Source organism: Atta cephalotes, assembly GCF_000143395.1.
Source record: "Atta cephalotes unplaced genomic scaffold scaffold00027, whole genome shotgun sequence".
Classification (NCBI taxonomy): domain Eukaryota; kingdom Metazoa; phylum Arthropoda; class Insecta; order Hymenoptera; family Formicidae; genus Atta; species Atta cephalotes.
The window spans coordinates 2,634,964-2,660,921 of NW_012130091.1; the positions used below are offsets into that span (position 1 = coordinate 2,634,964).

Consider the following 25,958-nt stretch of genomic DNA (forward strand, 5'->3'; position numbering starts at 1 on the left):
ATTCTACTATATTATTGTCTAGTATCTTTCTTATTATATATATATATATATATATATATATATATATATGTATACGATAAAAAAAATTCTAATTAAATTTAAAAATCAAATAGAGAAGAATGCATTCTCAGTATGTATTTAAATAAATAATATCAAATAAGAGAAGGACACGGTAGACATGAGGCTATAAAGAATTCAAATGGGCATTTAAGTGAACGTATTAAAGTTATTGAAATGTATAGCCTGTCTTGCCACTTGTGTTTGTCTCGTGTGAAAAACACTCTCAGTCAATGCGAAATTCGTTTGACAAGTCTTTTACTAATAAAAAAAATCGATATCCTGTTGCGAATAAAAAAAACATAAAAAAATTGATAATACTTTTCCGACGACATTTCTAAATTTCTTATTAACATCCCTGGTGAAAATTTTTTTCAGAATTTTTTAATATAATTTTTCAGAATTTCTATATAATTTTATAACTTTCTCATTTTTTGTACGAATTAGAACACTTCTAAAAAAAGCTAGCTTTTTTTCTCAGAATTTTTATATTATATTAATTGAAATATTGTAAGCTTTCTAAGATTTTTTATAAGTATAATTTCTGAAATGTTATAAAGTCTAAAACATTTAAAACTATTTTTTTTTAATTGTGGAATGAGAAATCTCAGAATATTTCAGAATTCACTTGTATGAAAAATTCTGAGAGATGTAAACTTTTCGAATATTTCAGAGTATTTCTGAAAAATGTTCCAATTCATCACAAAAATTATAAGAAAAATTTTCACCAGGGATGATTTGAAAAGAAATTGTCAATTTATCGCAAGTGCTAGCTTTCATCAAGACAAGATTTCTTAAAGAGTATTTCTTGTCTTAAAGAGTCTTATCTTGATTTTCAAGATAAAAAAAATTTCGTTTTTCTTATCTTGATTATTTCTTGATATTGTATTTCTTGTCTTGAATTCAAGAATCTTGATATTTTATTTTCTTGATATTTTAAGCAGGATCCTTGTTGTTCTTTAACTACTCATATCGTAAGAGATAACAAGAAAATAAGTATAAATTGAATTATCGAGTCGTCTCGTTTATTATGTTTAAAAATGCGTGTATAATGTTTATTATGCACAAATTTATTAATAAAGATTAAAAATATTTCAAATTATCATTTTTAATATCATGAGATTATCCTCCCAAATGTAATTATTTCAGATTATTAGAATCCTAAGATTATTAGATATAATTATTATTATTATAATTACTATTTTAATCATTCCTGATTTAATTGACACTATTAGTAGAAGTACGCAAATGTTTATACATAATATACTTTTGCCAGTAATATGGCAATATTGATTTTACATATATTCCTTTAATAAATGTAAAGGTTAATATCTGGTACAACAAATGATGTCAGTGAGTATAATTTAATTTGATTAGAAACTTCACTTTTTCATTAATTGATTTACACTCTGCTATTTAGTGGAAATGAATATACATTTCTATATAACTGATATAAATACCAATAAATGCAATTGAAACCTAACTTATTCAAAACTTTTCAAATCAGAAATAAATAATAAAATAATAAAATATTAAAATAATAAAATATTAAAATAATAAAATATCAAAAATAGTTATATAAATGTTATAGAAATTCAAGAAATTTCAAGAAAGCTCTCTAATTAATTGCAAATTTCTTGTTTTGATCTTGTCTTAATTCAAGACAAAACCAAGACAAGATTTCTTGAATTTCTTGATCTTGATGAAACACTAGCAAGTGCGTGTACATTCGCTCATATTAGTCTCAAATTGAACTTACAGATAATATTTTTGATAATGTTTTTGTTAGCATAATATGAATTACCTAATAAAAAATCTAAGATATTCTCTCTATATGCATCAATCGATTTTAACAAAAAGTTTTTATCTAGAAAATTCTCTCTAATTAATTGCAAATTTCGATAAGTAAAATGCATTTACATTAATTCTATTGAAAATTATGTGTATATCCGACCGAGAATATTGCATAAATGTGATAATGTCGACAAGAATGCAAAAACATGTTTGTTATTAATCGCGTCAAAATGACGTACATATAATAAATAAGAAAAGTCGGAAAAGAAGATAAGTTCCTTCATTATAAGTTATTCGAAGATAAGATATTCTTTTGTTGTATATTGCGTGAAGATATCTTTGCATGTACATACATTAAGAATACTTTTTTATTTTACACGTACATAAAGATAATCTTTATACAACTCCTATAGTGAGGAAATGTATCTTAACAATAACTTTATTTTGTGCAGATCATAAGGCTGACTTTTTCTTCTAAAATGTAAAAATGCAAATATAATATATACACGAGAAACAAAGAATCAGATTTTTGTTTTACGCGAACGATACTTGAACAAAGTCAACCTTGAAAAATTTCTTGTTACATTCTTGTTAGAAGAAAAACATTAATTCTATAGACAATAATAAAAAAGTCGTACTAGATTACTATTATTAAGTAAAGATAGTTAAATACGAAAGCTAAATATCTTTTGATACCTAATATTTTTATGTAAATTTTAAATACATTTTTCATTTTTATGTAAACTGCGCGTCAATTACTGTTGTATTTAAAATACAATCACAAACTAAAGCTGAAATATTAAAATCACAAATTAAATTGATTTAATAATAATAAATATCTTAAAAACTTGCGAAAAATATCATCCGGACCATGTGATTAGTGATGAGTATCAAGATGCTTTGAATTAGTTTGAATATATCACAAAACATACGAATTAATTTGAATACGAAATTTGAATTACAATCTTAAGAATCTTTTGAAGATTTTGAATGTTTTGAAAAATCTTGAATCTTTTAATAAATTTTAAAGAGAATAAAATGTTAGAGAATAATTTTAGTTTAATTTTAGAGAATAAAAAATATTAAATAAATAATTATAATACGTCAAAGAAATGATGTTCAAATCAAAGAAACTTTTCTTTAACCGTATAGAGAGCAAGTTCAAATTTCTTCAATTCAAACAAATTTTTTTTAATAAAAAAATCGAGAATTATTAGACTCATCAAGACTTTCAAGATCTATCAAGATTTTCAGGATCTTCAAAATCTATTAAGACTTATAAGTTTACATCTTCGAATAATATTCGAAATGTTTCGAAGCAGAGCAATGACTAAATTGATTGCAAATTCACAAGAGATATGATTGAATACCCATTACATGTGATATTTTACTCAGTAAATTCTTTGTAGATTTTTAAGATGCTTATCAGCATCCTTATTAAATTAATGATCAATTTATTTAATTTGTGTGTGATTTTAATATTTCAGTTTCAATTTGCGATTACGTTTCAAATCCGTAATCGGTGCGCAATTTATAAAGATGAAACGTATTTAAAATTTATATAAAAATAAACATCTTATAAATCCAGCTTCGATCGTATTTAGCATTTTACTTATTTAATTCTATAGAATTTTATAAAATATCATGCAATAAAAGTATTGTATAATACAATCAAATTGATATTAATATCAAATTGATATTATTATTATTATTATTATTATGTGAAGTATAATATCGGCCTTGCAATGTAGTACCCACTTGTTCAACTGTTATTCTTTGAAATCTCGTGTGTGACTAACACAGTCATTTGCATCATAATGTGATAGAACGGATAATAGAAGAAAACATATTGCGTGATAAAAGTGGTTTCATAATATTTCAATAAATATGCGCATAATTTTCTCTTTAAATTGGATATATAAATTGATATAATAAAGAAATATTATATTAAAAAAGTATTATTTTAACATTTTAAACTTGATTTTTAAAATTTCAGTTGATGGGTTTAGAAATTCCAACAGATTACGGAGGTGCAGGTTGCAATTTTATGAGCACAATTTTAACCGTCGAAGAAGTTGCGAAAGTCGACGGAGCCGTAGCTGCTCTCGTAGACATTCATAATACTTTGGTTAACTCGCTTATTATTAAAGTTGGATCTAAGGAACACAAAGAAAAATATCTGCCTAAATTAGCACAAAAATATGTACGTTTGTCATGCTTTCGTTACTGATGCGTAAATAGAAAAACAGAACAAGACATATACGACTGCGATATTTTTTTTAGGCTGGTAGCTTTTGCCTGACGGAACCTAATTCCGGATCAGATGCGTTTGCTCTTAAAACCATAGCGAAAAAAGATGGTAGCGATTATGTAATAAATGGAACAAAAATGTGGATCTCAAATTCCGACATCGCGGAAGTGTTCTTGGTTTTCGCTAATGCAAATCCATCCACGGTGAGCAAAGTTTTATGTAAAAAAGAAACACGGAATCATTAATGTAACCACGTAACGCTTTTTTAATTAAATAGGGATACCGCGGCATTACGACTTTCTTCGTGGATCGCGATACGCCCGGTTTGACTGTAGGTAAACCTGAAGACAAACTAGGCATCAAGGCATCTGGAACTTGTATGGTTCATTTTGATAATGTCAGGGTATGTAAAATTATTTAAAAAATCGTGCATGCAGTTATTGGATCTGTTTTTTGTTCCTAAATTAACGTTTGTATTTAAAGTAAAATAGATATAGAAGAAACCGGAGCACTATGAGTCATCGATTGTTCATTAGTTAAATATAATCTAGAATAATTTAAATTGAATACGATAGAGAACTTTAACATGGTTTAAAATTTAATTTAGGAAGGATTATTAGCATTTCAGATTGATTGTGTTGAAAGTTCGAAAAATCTTCCACGCGCAGTCATATCTGAAATAAATTGATTTAATATAAAGAATATATTATTCGAAACATCTAATTTTAAATCATGTTTGCGTTCTCTTGTATTTGTTGTATTTACGTTTCTTAAGTCTTAAATTTAAATTTTGATACTACTAGTACTATACGACTGTTACTTCGTTGTTCATACTTTTTATCTAGACAGTGATTAAATTTTATTGTATAATTGTATAATGGAATGCCATGGATCACACATTAAATATTCATGATGAAACGGGACAATACAGAAAATATATGTATTAAAAGGGCAATTTATACTTCTAAGCAATTAATTTTATTTTAGCATAATAAATTTTGTATCTTATATTATTTATTTTTTTATTTGTTTTCTTCTAATTTTCTATTGTATTATTTAATAATTATTAGTTGTGATTAAATATATTTATATATTTTATTAATATATAATGACTATGCTAAGAATATATAAGAATGTATATGTTAATTGATGAAAATACTTTTCAACTTTCGTCACCGTTATTTCTTGAATAATCCTACTATTTTGTATATGACTTATGATATCCTGGGTATAGGGCATTGAGTAATTTCTAAAAAAAATATATTTTTATTTTTTCTTTAAAACTAATAAATATTTACTAAATATATTTATTCAATTTTTAAGTATGCATTATGCTTTAATAATTAAAAAAAAAGATACAAAAATTTTTATATTTAGTACTTTTAAGAATTTAAATTTTTGTGACTCATGGTGCCTTGGTCTTCCCTATCTATTTAAAGTTTAATGAAAGCGAAACAGAAAGTAGTTTTAGTGTAGTTCAGTATATAAAGAACAAGTTGCGATAAAGAATAGACTTTTTCTTACAACGTGTAAATACATCTATTGTATTTTTCTAACTTGTATCTTTTGTATTTATCTAACTTGGATTTTTTTCTAGGTACCTGAAAGCAATATTTTAGGCGAGTTTGGATACGGATACAAGTATGCGGCTGGTTTTCTGAATGAAGGTAGAGTAGGCATTGGCGCTCAAATGATTGGAATCGCGCAAGGAAGTTTAGATGCAACCATACCATATACGCTGGAAAGAAAGCAATTTGGAAAAGACGTTTTCTCATTCCAAGTATGCTTATTATTCAACGAACGAAATGTCCGTATAAACTTAAGATCTAAAAAATAATCTATTTTTAGGCGATGCAACATCAAATAGCTCAAGCAGTAACTGATTTAGAATGCGCCAGGTTATTGGTTTACAACGCAGCTAGATTGGTAGATGCTAAAAAAGATGTTATGAAAGAAGCGGCTATGGCCAAATTAATTGCATCTGGTATATAACTTGCTAATTTTTAATTTTTAATTTTTAAATAAAAAAAATATTTACTTTAAACTTAAGACTATATATAGTAAAAGCTAATATATGTATATCATATTTATAGAAACTGCGTCACGTGTCACCACAAAGTGTATAGATTTTATGGGAGGTGTTGGATTTACAACCGATTTTCCTCAGGAGAAATATTATAGGGATGCCAAGATCGGCACGATTTACGAAGGTACAAGCAATATGCAGTTGTCAACGATTGCAAAATGTATACGCAAGGAATATTCGTAAATTAGTAATCCTTAACATGACATTATATGTATTTACAATACAAGATTATTTTTTACATATATTTTTAATACTAAAAATTAGAGAAAATAGCATATGTATTATTCAGAGAGAATCAAAGGAGAATGAAGCAGAATTCAGTCGAAAGTCGCCGTTCATTGGAGTGAGTAAAAGATACGGTAAAAGATAAGATGGAATATAATGTTGCACACAATTATTGTACTGCGTTAGTATTGTGTATGTGTATACATACAGGATGCGTCACTAAAATCCAGACAAATTTCAATTTAAATTTTCCGTTATATTGTGCATCCACCAGAGGTTGTTGGCGTCCGAGAAAGCCTGATGCTTCTAATACAGATATATTCTCAAAATAACCGCAATGTTGAAACCAAATGCGGAGTATAATCGAAGAGTCGCGATCATTGAAGGCCTTCGCGTTGGGCACTTAGTAAATAATTCGGTTCTTTGGATATCTGAAATCAACCGTTTATGACGTTGTGGCAAAATATACGGCTTTAGAACAGTCCAATAAAGGTTTCAATATGCTAGTAAGGAAGAGTCACTCAAAAGATTGCGAGGACCCTCGCAATTGTTGAAAGAGCTCAAACGTTGATTTCGGATGACCCAAGCAATCATTGCGAAAATTAGCATCAATTGTTGGTATAAGCGAGCCAATAATGCGTCGAATTGCCGAGGAGGACCTTCGACACACCAATCGTACATATTAAAGATATGACAAATGCTCTCTGAGGTTGCCATCCTGTATATGCATATTTGCGGAAGTGCACAATAAATGGCGGAACCATCAGAGAATACTCTTCATGTCACTCTCCCTTGATTCTCTCTATTTTTCCTAATTTAAAAATTCCTAATTAAAATATTTTTATACTTTTATATTTTAATATTCGAATACTAATATCAAATATATAAGGGATATCCAATTCTGATGTAAGTTTTATAAATCAATACAATCAAATAATATTTATTCGAGCTAACACAAGATGATAATGTGCAAATTGGTTTATTTAAATCAATAACATAATTATAATCGCAGATGTTTCGGATGTGAAGTCAGATGAGACTCAACGTCCGATGCGCATATGAATAGTTCAATAACATTTTGACGATTATTATATCAGGAAGTACAATGACATCACTGTTACTATTCTTAGATGATTGAATTCTATTAACAATTTTACATGGAGCATTGATAAGGATCTGAAACAGCATCAAAACATCTGTGATTATAATTATGGTGATTTAAATAAATCAATTTGCACATTGTCCTGTGCTGGCTCGAATAGGCATTATTTGATTGTATTGTTATATAAATCAATAACAAATACCGAAATTCAATGAAATAAATTTATTATAATATTTAGATATAAAACAATAGAGAGATGTACATAATAATACTTTTTATACTATTAACTACTATTATTATACTATTAATCTTCCAGCGGGCGCGCACATGTTCTCCGTACATGCGCGCCAATTTTATGAAGGGGATATAGGATAAAATCTATTTTCTAGATCTCGGCTTCCCAAGACGTTTCTTTTCGTCGATTTGCTTAGGTTGAATTCTGTTAGCGTATGTTTACGTAGAATCAATTTTTAAAATATCAGGGCATTTTTTCAGAAAAATGTTCCTGTGGAGGAATCACTCAATGCCGGTGAAAAGCGAGAGAGGTGTAAGTTGTGTAAAAATACAACCTCATCATCCTCAAATGCAACAAATGTTTTCATTTTACTTGTAAAAAACATTCGATGACAATTATTATTTGTAATAATTATACTATGACCGAAAGCGCATAAAACTTTTTTTTATTAATACATTTTCTAATAAAAGGTAATACTTATTTTTTAAACAAATGATTATTTAGATATCATAAATTTTTATCGCATAATGCTTATTTGACGATTAGCTTTAATCTCTCGAATTGTCAGTCTTATTCTACGATGTTTTCTGTATACAGCGTACTCACTGGAAGGTTTATGATATAAAGAATAAAGATGTGATATATAAAATAAAATTACACGATTTTATCTTTCATGAAATTTACTATTTAAATTATCTTTATAGAAGTACAATAAATATAGATAGATATAGTCCAAAGTACAAATACTTCTATTACTAACAACAGTTTAAACATTTCTATTTTGGATTCATACATTTCATTTTGGATCATGAGGTAATTTAAAACCTACAAGATCCGCAGTTTCCTTTATGCTACGTTCACCTTTACCAGCATATTGTTTATGAATATCCTTACATGCTCGCTGAGACTTCAAGTAGCAAAGATACATCTCTGCTAAGTTCTTTAATTCTTCTCGCGCTTTACATAAAACTTCAGAGGTTTCTTTATGGGCATGTGCTTGTTCCATGACATAATGTAACATTGCGTTCTCTTTTGTATTTTTAGTCTGTGAAACTCGACGCAGCTCTTGCATCAGAGAACGGACAATTTTAATATTACTATTCATTGTCGTTGTATTCTAAAAGCAAATTGGAATAATTAGTCGCTCGAGTATTGAGAAACAAGAATTACATTTTATTACACTGAATAACTCTGTAAGAATTAAAGAGGATAATTACAGTATCAAACGTCATTTGTCACTGCACAGCTGTAACGAATTCAACATCTTTCGTTAAATACTGTGGTTCCTCTTTAGAATTCCAGAAATCTGCTGGGACCTTAAGCAGATTTTGTCTTGTAAAGATATGAATATTAAGGTCGTTGAAAACTTCCTCGTACACGAAGGAATTTTCCAATCGAATCTCTGTAACATAAGGTCGAATGCGTAATATGTAGCCTGCTGTATTCAATACGTCCTTATGCAAGGAATTGTCGACGGTGTTTGAGAGACTGTTGGCCAGCAGGATGCAACTGCTCAGTCCATTACCCCAATTCGCATATAGGAAATTATTGGTCAGCTGCCGCGAGCAGTGCGGCATGTATATAAGGGTGGTCCTATCTCGTTGGACGACACGCTTGCCTTCCTCGTTTGTCTCTATGATCTCTAATCCCAAGGCACGCAAAGTTTGCACTTCCTCGGGATAGAACGCCGGATCGTATACGTATACGCGAACTGGCTCGTATCGCACCTTCAGACACAGCAGAAGCGCCAATTGGCATCTCGACGATCTATACTGCGAGAACTGTCCTAACCCGTAGCAGACTATCTCGGAAATACTGTTGGAGCCTAAAACGGCTAGGGATTCCGACAGCCGACTAAAAATGAACTTGATAAACGATGTGTCTCTGATTTCGACTACCGCCTTGTCTAACGTGCTGAAAGTCGCCGTAAAAGAAACGTGATTGCGATTAGAATCAATCAGGTTAAATGTAGGTCGCGATATGCATTAGATTAGGTTAGGTTAAAATTAAGTAAGGATAGCGAGACGCAACCGTGACATGGCTTACCGAAGAAGAAACTCGTGATCGACCTCACAGTCCTGTTCTACGATCACGCTCGACAACGCGTTTCTAAGTAAATTCCTTCTTCCGTTACGACGTTTTCCACGACGAGTCACCAATACGAAGTTGTCCGCTTCTGACATGACTGAATATAGCGCCGTTTGTTACTATTTACATTTTTCTTCGCTAGATGACGCTACCAACCACGCTTGCTTTCACTTATCTTTAATGTTTTTTTAACAAAATCTTTCTTTTTATTGATTCTAAAAAAAAGATTCTAAAAAATTCTTTTTCATATAATGAGACGTCCACAATAGTGTGTAATTTAAATATAGGGAATAGCAGTAACCTATCTTATATATGCGTCAGCATATTATAATTTATCCAAATTTTTATTTTAAAAATTGTATAAATTGCTAGACGCCTATTGTCGTCATTACATTATGTTTCTATTCCGAGAGTCTTGTATTTTCCTACGTTCTCACAATTACAAGAGTTTTTTTAAGATTTAAGATTTAATATTTTTTATTTGTAATACTTTACCGCGTGTGAGGCCCATTTCATCAATTTAGCTTGGATTTTATTTACTCTTATATCTATTTTTTTAGGAATATTTTTAAAAGTAGAATGAAAATAAAAATAAATTAAATTGAGATTAAAATTACTCTACAGTGGTAGAAATGGACATAATTAAATATATATGTATGCTTCTGCATTGATATTGCCACCTATTATATTATATTCTGAATGCAAATAATAAACGACGAGTTTCATTACGATTTAACAAAGTAAAAAACATCATAGCCACTTTTACCAGTAAATGCATTCCGACTATTTTCGGTGCAAAAGTATGACGAATGTAACAATACTTAACTAACAATACTTAAAACGCTACATAATAATCAATTATTATGATGCCTAAGTGCCCAGCAAAAAGAGAATGGATTAAAATGGATTGAAATTTTTTTCTATTTGAACATATTTTAAATAGCGAATACTTTTTTGAATTTAATTAGATTCAATTGGATTCAATTAGATTCAATTGGATGCAATTGGATTGAAAATTCCTATTCAAAATTTTGAATTGAAGTATTCACAATGTATTGGGTGTGCAGAAAAAGCTAATATTATTTTTAGATTGAAAGGGATAGATGTGCTCCATGCAATTCCTATAAATGAATAAAAATGCATTCAGAATTGAAAAGCATTCATTTTAACATTTGTAAATCAATATTTCTGAAAATTTGAATCCATTTCAATTCATTTCAATTCATTCTCATTTATTGGGTGCACGAACATCGGTTTTTTTTTTTTCGCTTACGCCCATGGACTGTCTCGTGTCTCGCATGAAACGTACATACAGTCTAACGGGACAGTGCAAGGTAGTGGAAATGAGTCATTCGTTACCCGCCACGACCCATCGTGTATAACCGAGCAAATAAGTCGCAATCGTGCCGCGCCGAGGACGACGACTGCTTCAATAGTCGTCAGACCAATATAGAGTAACGTTAAACAAAAAAGTTTCCGCACTTCCTTTTCTCTCTTTCACTCCGATACTTCCGTTACAATTCGTCATAATGTGACATCGGAGCGCTTCCCTGATGCGCTTTAATGCATTTGAATTGAAAAGTGTCCTCGAGAATGAACCTCCGCGCGTGCAAAGCCTACTTTTGAAACTTTGCCTTCGTAATAAAATTGACGATCAACTATTCAACTGAATAAAGCATCGTCCAAGAGTAAATAAGTGATTAATTTATATGATATTTGTTTTTGCAGGCGCCAGCTTTGTGCTTTCACGGATTCACGTCTCTCTCGCATTATAATGTGTTGCGCTTGAAACGACGAGTTGTTTATATGAAACGAGTAGATAACAAGATTTGGCACAGAATTTATTTTCGTGCCGCGTGTTGTGTGATGAAACGATAGAGTATATAACGTGTTTAATCTCGGCACAAATAAATGACGAAAATTGTTAAATTCCGCCGGTATCCACGGCATCGATATTCCGTGTATAATATACGTCGTATGCCTATCGCCTGCGGAGATTCTAAATTGTCGTACACGAATACGTATAACGATGAAAATGTCGCTTAGCTAACCACGGGACACTTCGCAGCAGGTGTGCGAAAGGTGTCACGCCTTTGACTTTCGACTAATAACCGATGTGAATGATGTGATGTTACCGCAATGTCCCTCACCTCGAGAACAAACAGATGGGCCTCGAGAGTAATTATTATATTACAGCTGGTCACCTGGAACGCTGTTGGCATCATTCTTCTTCACAGAGGCGTCAGCACATTGCACAGGAGAATCTTGGAAACCAGCAATGTTATCGAGGTAATGGAGATAATTTTCTACTCTTGTTATGTAAATATACCATTATTACACATATATGCAATAATTGCATTTATAATAATTAATCTTCATTATTAATAATTATATTGTGTAATTATTATTATCAAGGTCTATTATAGCCATCTTATTAATATGTATTTATTTAATATATACATAAAATAATTGTTTATAATGATTATTACTATATATATCTTTATTATCATCATATTATAATCATATTATATAATATGATTGTTAATAAAATAATTATAAAATATAATTAAATTATTATCAACTCAGCAAAGAGAACAGTTTGAAATGGATTAAAACGGAATTTTCATCAGATCTTTAGAAATACAATCAGATTTTTAGAAATATAGATTCATGAATATTAAAATAAATCCTTTTTATTAAAATGAATCTTAAATGCATTTTTATTCATTTATAGACATAGAGTATTATTTCTATGCTTTTTAATCTAAAAATAATATTATAGTATTTTGTGCGCATTGTGAATATACTACTTAATTTAAAATTCTAAATAGCAAATACAGTTTTTCAATCTTTTTTAATCTTTGAATATAATGATAATATCGCGGCCATTTCTGCATTGTGAATACTGCTTAAAATTCTGAATAGGAAATGTAGTTTTTTCAGTTGAATTTAAAAATAATATCAGCTATTTCTGTGCATCATTGAATACTGCTAAATTCAAAATTCTGAATAGGAAATGCAATCTTTTAATCCAATTGAATAAAAAAAGTTTTTTTTAAATGGGTCATGAATACTATTTACTTCAAAATTGTGAGTAGAAAATCCATTGTTTCATTTAAAAATATACCATGAATGCTATTTTATTCAGAATTATGAATAAGAAATTTTTCGTTTTGATTCAACTGAGTAATTAAAAAAAAGTTGTACCGCAAAAATATATCATGAGAAAGAAGGAGAGAATTTTACTTAATTTAATAGTTAAAAGAAACATAAAAAAACTAAATATGAACAATAAATGTTACATATATAAATTCCTTATTTTTAATTAATAAATTAATCGCTTTTATATACATTTTATATTAATTTTATATTAATACGTTTTCTTTATTATACAGCTAGAGTATATATTTTGTGAAAAAGTTTTAAAATAACAACTATAGAATTTCATGTAATTACTACTTTAATTTATTTAAATCTTTACATGTATAAAAATTTTTTTTTATATAGAATCCAATCCATTTTTATGGATTTAAAATACGGATTCGGAAAATTTCCAATCCATTTCAATCCATTTTCGTTTGCTGAGAAAGTTCGTTATAATAATTATTACGTGTATAGATTGTATATACATATGTGTATAGGTATAATTTGTGTAATCGCAATTATCTCTACTTATATAAAATTGCCCACACGCATATATGTATGCATAACGTACTCTTTACCTTTCTACAGGTAGATCCGCCGACCAGTTTGGAGTCCATCGTATCATCTACGAGACACGAATATGATCTATCCACCCAGCAACAACCGATCGATAAAAACGTGGAGATAATTCAAATAGATCCATCTCTAGATGATGATACGAATCTCTCTGGATTAACTGGAATTAGAAACGAACGATTAAAGGACGCATCCGAAATTTTTTCGGAGAAGCAACGATCTGTGCTCTTTCTCGCGGATCCTCTCGCAGTTCCGACAACCGAGAATAATGTAATGAACAAGATCTCGAGAATAGCTCGAGACAGGGAGCATATTCTCGGCAACAGAATTTCAAATAACATTCCTGCGGAAGAGGACGTCACTTCAATTTCGGATTATTCGGAATATAAGACTACGGGATCGGTTTTGAGAAAAGAGGAGGATTTCGATTTCGTAGAAAACGCGACACGAGCCACAGTGCATGAGACATCGTCCATTCTTGACAAGGAGGCTGGTCAGGATCAATTTACTATCAGGACAGGCAAAAACAACGTAAAATTCTCCCGCGTGAATGAAAACATCGCGACGACGGCCGTCGCTTTAGTGTCTATCGGCGCGATTATGCTGCTGATAGGGCCGATCGTGATCATAATGCGGATTTTGGACGAGAGGAGGCAAGCGAGAAAACTGATGGCGTTGCCGTCAAGATCGCGAGAAGATCTGCCACCCACGTACGAGCAGGCCGTTCTCATGGACGAAGCGCCAAGGTATTCGACGCTCGCGTTGAACTACGATCACACGCCGCCGCCCTCGCCGACTTTCTCGTCCACCTACACCTTTTCGAATTCTGCGACATAGTTGTATCTTAGACGGAATTTGGGTGGAGAAATTTTTTTCTCTATTGCTTTTTTGTATAATAAAAATCGATTTATTATGAGACCGTTTTTTAAATTAATAAGCATCCTTATATTAGACAGAGGGAGAAAATAGAGAGAAGAGAGAGACAGAGAAAGAAAGAGAGAGAGAGAGAGAGAGAGAGAGAGAGAGAGAGAGAGAGAGTATTATTTGCACTTTTACTTTTAAATACAATAAATTAAAATTACGTAATTTTTAAATAATTTTTATTTAATTAAAAAAATATATAATAAATTCTTAATAATTATAAAATGCTCAATATATAAAATTCTTAAATATAATAGAGAGCGCCTAGGATTGATCGAAGATAGATGTTTCGAATAATATAATATTCTTGGTTCATGAATTTATCTCAAATGTGACTATGCGAAACGTTTAGATATTTAAACACAATCAATCTGAGATGTTAATAATTATAAATTGATTGTGTTTAAATGTTCGAACGTTTCGGCGCACAGTCACATTTGAGATAAATTAAATCTATGAACCTCAATCCTAGGCACTCTCTGCTATATGTATTTATGTTGTTACATTAACTCAATTTACATAACTCGGATTTTATTTTTTAATAAATCCTTGTTTAAAAAACATGTAGATGTATTATACGCATTATACGCGTGAAATGCTTCGCCCAATCAAACTAACGGTAATATATCAATGTTCACATTTATATCTTCACATTTAATAAACAGTTATACATATTATATAACAAATATATATAACATATATTATATAACAAAATAGTTATATAACTGTTATATATTATTATTCCGGTAAAAAATTGTTTATGCATGAATATGTATAAATATATATAAAAAAAATATATGAAATATGTCTATATATCTTCATCCTTCTTTTTTTTTGTAAAATTACTTTTTAGTGTAATAGAAATAATAATAACGTGAAAACATTAAAAATAATTAAAACATTAAAAAGAATAATTTTCGCACTATTTGTTTTGAAAAAAATCAAGTTTAGTAAAAAAATTATTCATATATATAAAATTATACATACTTGTGTAAGAACAATTTTTTTTACATTTCTCCAAACTTGATTTTTTTCTATAGGGAACAATGCGAAAATTATCTCTTTAATTGTTTTGATATTTCCGTATTATTATTATTTTTATTACACTAAAAAATAATTTTACAAATAAAGACAGAAAGATATATATGAACATGCATGGACATATTTCATATATAATTATAGTATATGTTTATGAATATTTATACATCTTTATGTATGTATACATATTTATATATATGCATGAAAAATTTTTTACCGGATATACTATTAATTATAATAGTATCATATTTTTTTTTAGTTGATATTAATTCATAGACGGTTCTCACGTTTGCAGCAAGATAAAAGACGCAAAAGGAGAATTTTTCAGGAGATTTACAATTTGATGACTATATGTTTAAATAAAGCAATTTCATTAAAAGTTCTAATGAAAAATTTTAAATAAGGTTTTAGCAGTTAGAAATTTTAAATTTGTTTCAAGCAATCGTGCCGGTTGGACTAATTGTCAATTAATCGAAGTTTGAAGAGTGTTCGTAGTAAGAGGTCGCCCTTTAAATTTTAAATGATACGCACGTGCGCATTGTGTAAATGATGTAAATCGTGAGTCGATAGAAATTGGATTGCCGCGTCGCTTCTCTCGCCACCTTGCGTCGATTGAGCCAGTCAATCCATCCAACATGGTGCTGGAAAGTACGATGATATGGTAAGTCTAGCGTTTTATGAGAAATCATAATTTTTAACATCGTTCCTCGTGATATCTCTGATAAATCTCTGATAATTTGCGAGGTTCGTTCGTTCCATGAATGATACATTTTCGCTGTGACTTAATTTAACACATTCGATCATGTTTGCAATTTTGAGGTTAGCGTAGTGACAATGACGTTGACACAATCTCAGACTCCAAGTGCCTCTGAAATGTCCGTTCGTTTATAAATATCGCATATGCTCAAACTGAAGCCTCGTGATTTCAATATTTTGCAGCGTCGATAATAGTGATTATATGAGAAATGGAGATTTCGTACCTACCCGGCTACAGGCACAGCAAGATGCCGTCAACTTGGTGTGTCACTCCAAGACTCGCTCGAATCCAGAAAACAATGTTGGCCTCATAACTCTCGCTAAGTACGCCGAGTAGTGATTCAGACATCTGCGATTATCACGCATGTAAAAGTTTATGTATGGTGAGGTAAATATGAACATAAATCTCTTTCTAGTGTGGAAGTACTGGCGACGCTCACAAGCGATGTTGGCAGAATACTATCCAAACTTCACCAGGTTCAACCAAATGGAAAGTTAGCTCTTATCACAGGCATTAGAATCGCCCATGTAAGTACATATTATTTAGTCCAAGATCTGTTCTTTTTGAAATATTTTCTAGAAATCGATTGTATATCATGAAACGAGATGAACATTATAAAAGTGAACATTATTATAAAAGTGAACAAGTTTACTAAATGCTAATAAAATTGTAAAATTCTAGTAAATTTGTTCACTTTTGTAATTTTCACCTCATGACTGACTCTCTCAATTGGTATATACTGTTGCAATAAGTTGGAATGAAATAAATCTATATAGTTTGTTTTATTCCAACTTATTAAACCAATTGAAAATATTCTTTGAAAAATAGATCTTCAGTTTTATAGTTGAGCTACAGTCGAATATATACTAAAGATTGTAAATCTTACAGTTAGCATTGAAACATCGACAAGGCAAAAATCATAAAATGCGCATTGTTGCATTTATTGGAAGTCCAATAGACATCGATGAGAAGGAATTAGTCAAGTTAGCGAAACGTCTGAAAAAGGAGAAAGTGAACGTTGATGTTATAAGTTTTGGCGAAGAGAGCATTAACAATGATGTACTAACTGCCTTTGTTAATGCATTGAATGGCAAGGACGGCACGGGAAGTCATCTCGTCACTGTTCCACCAGGTCCGCATTTATCAGATGCCCTGATCTCTTCTCCTATAATTCAAGGTGAAGATGGAATGGGTGCAGCTGGCATGAGTGGTGCCGCGTTCGAGTTTGGAGTCGATCCAAATGAAGATCCCGAGCTGGCGTTGGTTAGTATCTGCGTTTTACTGAGAATTTCTTTTCCCTCATGTGATTAGTGTTTTATATCATTCATATTCAGGCTTTGCGCGTTTCTATGGAAGAGCAACGGCAACGTCAGGAAGATGAGGCACGTCGTGCGCAGGCTAACGAGACTGCCGCGAATAAACAACCGGAAACTATAAAGGAAGCTCCGAATGAAGAAGCTATGTTAAAACGTGCTCTCGCCATGTCCCTTGAAGGTGCAGATGACACTACTGCCGCTAGTGACAATACTGCTCCAAGCAGAAGCAACGTGCCAGACTTCACTAATATGACAGAAGAAGAACAAATTGCTTTTGCTATGCAAATGTCCATGCAAGATCAGCGTAAGTTCCTAATAGATAACTTAATATATAATTAATTATACATAGTGAATCAGTTGAACCAATTTTTTATCCTATATAAGAAAATTATCGATTACACATCTAATTTATTATTGATTTAATGATACAGATCGGATGCATCTTTTTCTTTGGGCACCCAGCAATTTGCACGATGTATCCATCCATCTGTGTCATTAAGTCGATAATTAGATGTGAGATTGATAATTTTTTCGTAGAGTAAAAAACTGGTTCAATTGCTCTGATTCATCCTTACATAATACATTGACACTCATATATCACCAATAATCGGGTTTAATAACATCCTTATTTATTAACTCTTGACATAAAATATAAATGCTAGTTAAATCCGATTTATAATACTAATTATTAATTAAAACTCGTATGTTTAATAGGCGTTTATTTTAACATTAAATTATTTAATGTTTTGTATAATATATAATATTTCTGAATAAAATGTATAAAGGTTGTACGAATACAAATTTAAAATAATCATTGTTTAATGCCTTATTATTTGCATTCGTTATATAGAAGAACTGGAATCCCAAAAGGAAGAAGCGATGGATGTGGAAGAGGATTACGCAGCCGTCATGTCTGATCCTGCTTTTCTGCAATCAGTCCTGGAGAATTTGCCAGGTGTGGATCCGCATTCTGAAGCCGTACGCCAAGCTGTTGGATCGTTACAACAAAACAAAGATAAAGAGAAAGAGAAAGAGAAGGAGAAAGATAAAGACAAAGACAAAAAATAAATGGCTCCTTAGTGCACTGATATTTACACTTGTGGCTAAATTTGACATTTTCCATTATTGTGTATGATATATTGTAGCTATTATATCTTGCTTATGAAATATATTATCAATTTATTGAAAAAGCCTAACTTTTAGTAATATCGCGTACGCGCGCGCGCAATTTGAGTCATTTGAATTGGCGTTTTTAACAGTACCAGTCTGTCAAACTGGTGCGATCAATAATTAACATTATGATAATATATATTGTATTATTTAAATACACTTTTTTAAGAATTTCATTCTCTTGTGCGAATTTATTATTTTGTCAGCTGTAGACGGAGTGACTTGACCAAATCTGATTAATTTTAACGCCCGTTCTATCAACCGTTTCTATCAAATGTTAATTTAAACTCTCAATCCTTGTTTTGCATCCTTTTTTAATTTTTAGAACTGGAAAAAGGTGATATAAAGTTAAATCTACATTTAAATTAATACAATAGTAGAAACAGGCATAATTGATTCAATTCACCAGCAGAATTATTAAAAAAAAATTTCTATCTACATAATTTCTTTGATCGAATCTTTCTATTGTAATGTTTCTTCAAAAAATTAATAAAACAATCCACGTTAACAAATTAATACAGACATGTTTGGTAAATGAATCAGATTTTAGTTCATACACTCCAAACGATTGAGATTATAATCCAGCAAACGAGAATGGATTAAAATGGATTGAAATTTTTTTCTATCCGAATGCGTATTTTAAATAGCGAATACTTTTTCTTGGATTTAATTGGATTCAATTGGATTCAATTGGATTCAATTAGATGCAATTGGATTGAAAAATTGCATTTCTTATTCAAAATTTTGAATTGAACAGTATTCACAATGTACAAAAAAAATTAATATTATTTTTAGATCGAAAGGCATAGAGATATGCTTCACGTAATTCCTATAAATGAATAAAAATGCATTCAGAAATTTGAAAAGCATTGAAAAGCATTCATGAATCAATATTTCTGAAAATCTGAATCCATTTCAATTCATTTCAATCCATTCTCGTTTGCTGGGAAATATTCATTCACTGTCTAAAAGAGCATGTGTGTGTATGCACATATATGTCGTATCTGTTTAGTGTGTATACACCTGTTGCATCCCTTCGACCTGATTTCCAACATTACGTGATCCGAAACTTAATCTAATATTTCGTAATGTTCTGTAAAAGCATGTAGAGGCATCGAATTTACGAGTCGCGTTTGCGTAATTGTAATTATCATAAATTCTCTGTCTCTTTTATAATTTGAAAGAGACGAAAATGAATTTCGCCGTTCGAATTTCGAAATGAAAATCCGCCATGAAAATCCGCCAATTCACAAATGGCCGACGTCGGCATTTACGATAATCACGATGCGTTTTCTCGCCGCCAAGAAATTCGAATGACAAAATGGCGCCGCGAAGGAAGAGCATTCAAACGTCGCGCAGGTCGTTGAACAACGTTTGCTACAAGGAGAATAATTATTTGTGCTGCCTGAATGATTATCAGACGAGAGTTCGCAGGCGGGAGAGCCTTAGATATGCCAGAAGTCACGCGGTGAGTTCAAATCGATGGATCGTCCAGGATGTCGTGACCGGCGTATCCGTTATGATTCGTCTTTAAAAAATCACTTTGCATTTTGCTTCATGGAAATTTTCCTAATTCGATATTCGCAAGTTCAATAGATGACTTAAATTCTTTCGTCAAACTTGCTACTCGTCCTAAAAACGTGTTTGACGAACGAGTGATATGAACTAATAGGTTATGCTTGGTGGATTTACGTGGATTTACGAGACACCCTGTATTTCTATATTTCAAAAAATTACGCTATAAAATTATAATTGTGCAAAATTAATGTCATTCACGTAATGTCCTCACTTCATCAAAAGGAAATGTAATTGTAGTACTTTTATGATAGATTTGTTTTTTTATTCCTGTTCTAGACTGCACTAGAATTCTTTTTCACGCTTATGTTATGTATACCGAACATATACATATTTCATTTTAAGTGCAATCAAAGAGTGTAGTTCAGCTGTAAAAATAGACCTTTTATATCTCAGTGTCTCAATATTTGATAAATGTATAATTGCATTTTTTCAATATAAATTGATAGCTATAGAACACTGTTTATTATTTATTATATCATTGTGTCAATATAAATAGAAAATAATCATGTGATTATCGACAATAATTATAAATAATAAGTGTTCATATTGCTTATACTTTTTGCATTCAAACTTTCTCTTTCTCTTCAACGATTCGAAAATAGATTTCGTTTTAAATGCAACAATTTTCAAGAATTTTAAGAAACATAAATAAATCTAATCTTGACGAGAAGCGAAGATGCTGTGATGAGACACGATGAGACACAGCAAGTATTATTTGATACATTTGTAACACTTCAATAAGCAGCGTTGTATATATCATATAGATAATTAGTTGATAATTGCTGTAACCACGCGCGACAAAACGTAAAAGTCAGCGGATGCTGTCTGCGTGGGCGATTCTCTCCTTCTTCCTCTACTGGTCCCGCTCTCTCATTCAATCTATTGTCGGTAGCGCCGATGGTCTTCCCTCTCCCCTCTCTCCCGTTGTCCTGGCAGATTTTGCCGCGTGTGGTGTGGTGCGTTGATGCGTAGCGCTGTGGTGCGTCTGTTGATGCTTACACAGTGCCGAACAGCCGAATGGTCGAGCGTCATTCAGTATTAGTCGGCTTCTCCTGGAGACTCGGACGGTTCTCCTCTCGCCTCTTTTTCTCCCTCTTGGTTTTTCCTCCGCGACGCTAGATATTCATTATATCATTTCTCTGATCTGCAGATTATTTTTGTTCGATTAATCTTAATTACCGTGTGTGCGATCTCTGTCTCTAGTCCGATCTAGTCGTGCGGCAAGCGGTTTTGTTAAATCTCATCATCGATCTCATTGTCGCTCTTTTTTGCATGACAATTCTGGACCCCACGTGGCGTGGAGAATACCTTATTGTTGGAAAAATCAATGAGGATCCGTGAAACCGTACGTGAAAGTGAACAAGGAAAAAAAAAGACGTCCCGCTACTTTTTCCACTTGATGGTGGTGAATCACGGCGTAGACTATTGGGCGTAGACGACCTACCACCGGAAACGGGAAAGAATAAATTTGGTGAAGCGAGCAACAAGGCGAGTGAGTTGAGACTTTGAGAGGCAAGAACGGTATGCCTCTTGTTTGTCGCACCGCGCGGAGGCGCAATGCCGTCACGGCTTATTTTGTAGCTAACGGAAAAACGTAGGATGACCGGATCTAAACCACGTCGTCGTACGTGATTGTTCTTGGTGCGATACTTGTCGCGTTCGTATTTGAGAAGAGAAGAGGTCAAGCTAACACAGAAGGTTTAATAGCGTGATAATAAATATTTTTCATCTGCCTAAAATTTAGAGGTCAAAGTTTACAGAACGCTTATGTACCGAACGGCAGAAATGGACGGAGTATTTTAGAGGAAAGAGGCGTCTCTTCGTCTACCTTGACTCCATTCTTTCGAAGGAAAAAGCGGAAGATAACCTTCTTTCTCCTTTTGTGTACGTTTAAGACCTCGGGGTCAAGGCATCAGGGAATAAACTAGCAAGACTGGTCCGTGCAAAATTGTTTGCTGCCCGACGGCATTATATACCGTGAAATTATATCTTTGGGAGAGGCGGAAGCATAATCTTGGACGATCCATGATTGCCGATCTGTGACGATGCACTTTCGGTATCGATTTCATTTGCAAGTCGTCGGAATTGAAATAATTCTGGTGTATTCGATTAGTGGGTCGACACACAAATTAAACGAAGAGTAGTAACGTATCGAAAAAAAAGAAGAAAACAAAAAAAGATGAACTCCTGCTTTCCACATTTGGCGATATTGAATCCGCGGAATGCGAACAAATCGAGGGATCGACTCAATGACGAGTGTAACGTCGTAAACGCCGAGGACATCCGGATGCGATCGAGGACTCCGACGTTATCGGGAAAGAATGACATTTTCCAAGACTTGGATTTGTATTACGTTCGACAGATCGCACGAAACTCCAAGGTAGGATCGCGATTAATGTTACTATTAATGTTCGATGACTCCGAAAATTCATTGCTGATTGTTTCACTGAGGATGAGAAATATCATGTCTCTAAAAATGCAGCAAAATGTTCCTTTTATTTTCGATTCTTACGAATTGTTTAACAAACGATTATTGTAGATGACTTCGATCAAGCAAGCTGTTGAAAAATAGTGCTGCAATGAGAGAAAAATTTTGGATTTATGATTATAATTGCATAGTAAAATAATTATGATTAAAAGCTCCACTTTTATAATTACTATGTTGTAACATTAGTAATAATAATTATATTAGTAATAATAATTATTTAGTTGTTACATGTTAAAAAATAATCATAATCATTTTGGATGTCAACTAAGTATATTTCTTGGTATGTAGAAAAGAAATATTATTACATGTGGAAAATAAATATTATTACTATTATATATTAGAGAATAATATAACTACTAACATAAATGGAGCTTCTAATTACAATTTTACAATACAGTTAGGTATAATTATAAATACAACGAAACACTTTTTTTTCATCGTGCAATATGTCGGATAGAATTATTAACTTTTTATTAACTTTTTATTGCTAAACTTGGGAAGAAAAATCAGATTAGAGAAAGAAAACGAATTATAATTATATTATATAGCAATTTTGTCGGTTGAATTGATCGCCGATTAAGTTGATCGGTGCTTAGTCAAAGTCACCCTTGAATGTTTAATTCACGTCAAATATGTGCGAAGGGGAGTTGAGTTATTGTACGTGAGTGGCTGCCAACATTTCCTTGCGTTCGTTGTTCGTATTTTTAGACGTCGCTTGTGGACATCACTTCGGTCAGACATACGGATGGTGAAACGTTGTGAACAGATTTAAAATCTCAATCTCGAAATCAACATAATTTGCTGTATAGCAAATAGTCTTGGAGAACATTTTATGATATATCAAATATTTATTACTCATTTCTGTTATCTATATGTCTCTTACCGATTCATTTCGATACGGCACGATCTAATAGCCATTGGTTTTACGACTCGCGAACATATCAAACATGAAGTTGTTGCGTCTTCAGGAGATTCGTGCGTGAAAGGAAGATGAACGGGCGTCGCGTGCGGTGACCATTACAGGCACACAGGGTATTGGATTTCTGGTGACTATTTTCGGCAGACAAGCAGTCGGGAAAGTGTCGGCGACGCGGGAGAAAGCGATATTGAGGGGGAAACACGTAGAGACATGAGGGACAACAACGAGGGATCGAAGGAAACCAAAACGAGATTACGTATATACAAACAGAACATACAACTGAAGAATGTTTCGCGCTGATGAAGCTTTGTTCACGTCGACTACGCGTACTTAGGCCGGTATTTATAGTTGGATCTTATATTTGAGACCATCTTAAGTATAGTTTTAAGAAGTCATGAAGGCCGCATTAATGTCTTAAGGGGATGATGGAGCGACAGTCGAATTTGATCGATGTCGATAAAACAGATTTTTAATTCCAAATAAAATATTACGTACATGAAGAAAATATTACATACATTAATTAAAACATTACATTAAGTAAAATTATTAAGTAAAACGTTACGTACATTTCTTGCTCTGGTATATCCTATATATCACTTGAATGTGAGGTTATGTACACTCAAATCGTACTTCTCAAGCCATTTTTCTTGTGAGTTTCAGAATCATAATTTGAAAATCTCATGATTCTTTAAATTATTCAAATACGGAAAAGTACTTCTTGTTTGGATATATATTTGCATTCATTTATATATATTCCTGGTGAAAATTTTTCTCATAATTTTTATACGAATTGGAACAGTTTTCAAAAATACTCAGAAATATTCGAAAAGTTTACATCTTCTCACAGAACTTCTCATACAAGTGAATTCTGAAATTTTTCATCCTATAATTTTTAAAAAGTATTTTCAAATTTTTTAGATTTTTGTAACATTTCAAAAATTATCCTTACAAAAATCTTATAATATTTCATAATTAATGTATATGAAAAATTCTGAGAAAAGACGTAGATTTTCTGAGAAATGTTCCAATTTGTATAAAAAATGTGAGAAAGTTATAAAATTATAGAGAAATTCTGAAAAATTATATGAAAAATTCTGAGAAAAATTTTCACCAGGGATGTAAAGAAAGAACCTATACGATTATAGAAAACTGTAATTTACAATTTTTTTATGGATTTTCATATCGGTTTGGACTTTTCCGAAGGTATGTACATTTTTTTTTCTTTTATTCTGGAGAAAGATTTTTTATTCTGTGTAAGAAAAACGGTATTATTTGAGAAATACGAAATAACGTTCCGTTGGTAACTCCAGCATCCTCTTAAGACAACTCGAAATAAGAACAAATTATGAATGTCGTCCTTAATGCGTCCTGTATGCGTTCTAGTCCAAAGGAAAAATCCTGAGGGAAAAATCGAGAGAGATAATGCATCCGCACGCGCAAATTGTATTACATCATATATTTACATGAACTCGTTCGTCGCACGGCGCGCTTCGAGTTTCATCAAGACTCGTTACAGCACTGGCGACAGAGGTCAGGGATTAAATGTGGTCGCGGTTGCCCTTGCGTCGTTGCAAAATTCCTATCCGAGACGACGGAATATACGTGGATATATTCTTGATAGACTGCATCGCGGATCATACCGAGCATAAGGATGTGTCACGATAACGTTAGCGGAATACGAAATCGCTCGATGCGTGCAATGAATCATCTCTCGCATTATTGATTTTACTGATGCGTGCGTTATTTTCGGATCATACGCTTCATTCGGAATCATCACAGGAATTAACAGATGTGTGCTAATAATGCGACGAGAGAAAAATCTCAGAAGAAGAAGATTTGACATTTAATGCATCTTACATAATATAGATATGTTGAACATTTTATATAAGAGAGATATATAATATTAAAAAAAATAAATATAAATATAAATATAAATAAATATAAAAATAAATATAAATGTGAAGGTTATAGAAGTCAACGGTGGTTGTAAACATAATATTTTAATAATACATTAATACAAAAGATTGGGATGTTTCAATTCAATTTTGAGTCATATTTCAGCCTCTTAAACATAACACCATTAATTTGAAATATTACATTGCAAATCAATATTCAAATTCTTGAATGTAGTCATCATGAGACCGTATTTCAATATTAGTAAATGTTGTCCAACAAAGAGAGAGAGAGAGAGAGAGAGAGAGAGAGAGAGAGAG

At 31.8% G+C, this 25,958-nt stretch overlaps 6 protein-coding genes across 6 annotated transcripts in view; 4 read left to right on the forward strand and 2 right to left on the reverse strand.

Moving 5' to 3' along the window:
* LOC105620526 (short/branched chain specific acyl-CoA dehydrogenase, mitochondrial-like) overlaps nucleotides 1–6,371 on the forward strand; it is a 9,720-nt gene extending 3,349 nt beyond the window's left edge. The window contains exons 4-9 of the mRNA XM_012202017.1: nucleotides 3,848–4,054; nucleotides 4,135–4,305; nucleotides 4,380–4,505; nucleotides 5,700–5,882; nucleotides 5,951–6,086; nucleotides 6,196–6,371. Of these exons, the coding sequence (XP_012057407.1) occupies nucleotides 3,848–4,054; nucleotides 4,135–4,305; nucleotides 4,380–4,505; nucleotides 5,700–5,882; nucleotides 5,951–6,086; nucleotides 6,196–6,371 (999 nt within the window). The remainder of the gene's footprint in view (nucleotides 1–3,847; nucleotides 4,055–4,134; nucleotides 4,306–4,379; nucleotides 4,506–5,699; nucleotides 5,883–5,950; nucleotides 6,087–6,195) is intronic.
* Nucleotides 6,372–8,546: 2,175 nt separating this feature from the next.
* LOC105620527 (UPF0562 protein C7orf55) lies at nucleotides 8,547–8,855 on the reverse strand. The gene has a single exon (XM_012202019.1). It carries the CDS (start codon nucleotides 8,853–8,855, stop codon nucleotides 8,547–8,549), a length of 309 nt encoding a protein of 102 aa, XP_012057409.1.
* Nucleotides 8,856–8,985: 130 nt separating this feature from the next.
* On the reverse strand, nucleotides 8,986–9,933 carry LOC105620529 (SRR1-like protein). The gene is made up of 2 exons (XM_012202020.1): nucleotides 9,797–9,933; nucleotides 8,986–9,664 (listed from the first exon to the last, which is right to left on the reverse strand). The coding sequence occupies exons 1-2, from the start codon at nucleotides 9,931–9,933 to the stop codon at nucleotides 8,986–8,988; spliced, it is 816 nt and encodes a 271-aa protein (XP_012057410.1).
* A 2,044-nt stretch (nucleotides 9,934–11,977) lies between these two features.
* LOC105620530 lies at nucleotides 11,978–14,474 on the forward strand. The gene is made up of 2 exons (XM_012202021.1): nucleotides 11,978–12,157; nucleotides 13,571–14,474. Exons 1-2 carry the CDS (start codon nucleotides 11,978–11,980, stop codon nucleotides 14,393–14,395), a joined length of 1,005 nt encoding a protein of 334 aa, XP_012057411.1. The 3' UTR covers nucleotides 14,396–14,474.
* A 1,678-nt stretch (nucleotides 14,475–16,152) lies between these two features.
* LOC105620531 (26S proteasome non-ATPase regulatory subunit 4) lies at nucleotides 16,153–18,658 on the forward strand. Its single transcript, XM_012202022.1, has 6 exons — nucleotides 16,153–16,178; nucleotides 16,457–16,597; nucleotides 16,690–16,801; nucleotides 17,163–17,537; nucleotides 17,609–17,894; nucleotides 18,441–18,658. The coding sequence occupies exons 1-6, from the start codon at nucleotides 16,153–16,155 to the stop codon at nucleotides 18,656–18,658; spliced, it is 1,158 nt and encodes a 385-aa protein (XP_012057412.1).
* A 3,859-nt stretch (nucleotides 18,659–22,517) lies between these two features.
* LOC105620532 (rhotekin-like) overlaps nucleotides 22,518–25,958 on the forward strand; it is a 7,338-nt gene continuing 3,897 nt past the window's right edge. The window contains exon 1 of the mRNA XM_012202023.1: nucleotides 22,518–22,718. Coding sequence (XP_012057413.1) covers nucleotides 22,518–22,718 — 201 coding nt within the window. The remainder of the gene's footprint in view (nucleotides 22,719–25,958) is intronic.

Coding starts and splice junctions, on each gene's coding strand:
- LOC105620527 (XM_012202019.1), bottom strand. CDS start 8,855: ATGAATAGTAATATTAAAATTGTCCGTTCTCTGATGCAAGAGCTGCGT.
- LOC105620529 (XM_012202020.1), bottom strand. CDS start 9,933: ATGTCAGAAGCGGACAACTTCGTATTGGTGACTCGTCGTGGAAAACGT. Junction 9,665..9,796: donor GATCACGAGTTTCTTCTTCG/GTAAGCCATGTC, acceptor GGCGACTTTCAG/CACGTTAGACAAGGCGGTAG.
- LOC105620530 (XM_012202021.1), top strand. CDS start 11,978: ATGTCCCTCACCTCGAGAACAAACAGATGGGCCTCGAGAGTAATTATT. Junction 12,158..13,570: donor TAATTTTCTACTCTTGTTAT/GTAAATATACCA, acceptor ACCTTTCTACAG/GTAGATCCGCCGACCAGTTT.
- LOC105620531 (XM_012202022.1), top strand. CDS start 16,153: ATGGTGCTGGAAAGTACGATGATATG. Junction 16,179..16,456: donor CTGGAAAGTACGATGATATG/GTAAGTCTAGCG, acceptor AATATTTTGCAG/CGTCGATAATAGTGATTATA. Junction 17,895..18,440: donor AATGTCCATGCAAGATCAGC/GTAAGTTCCTAA, acceptor TTCGTTATATAG/AAGAACTGGAATCCCAAAAG.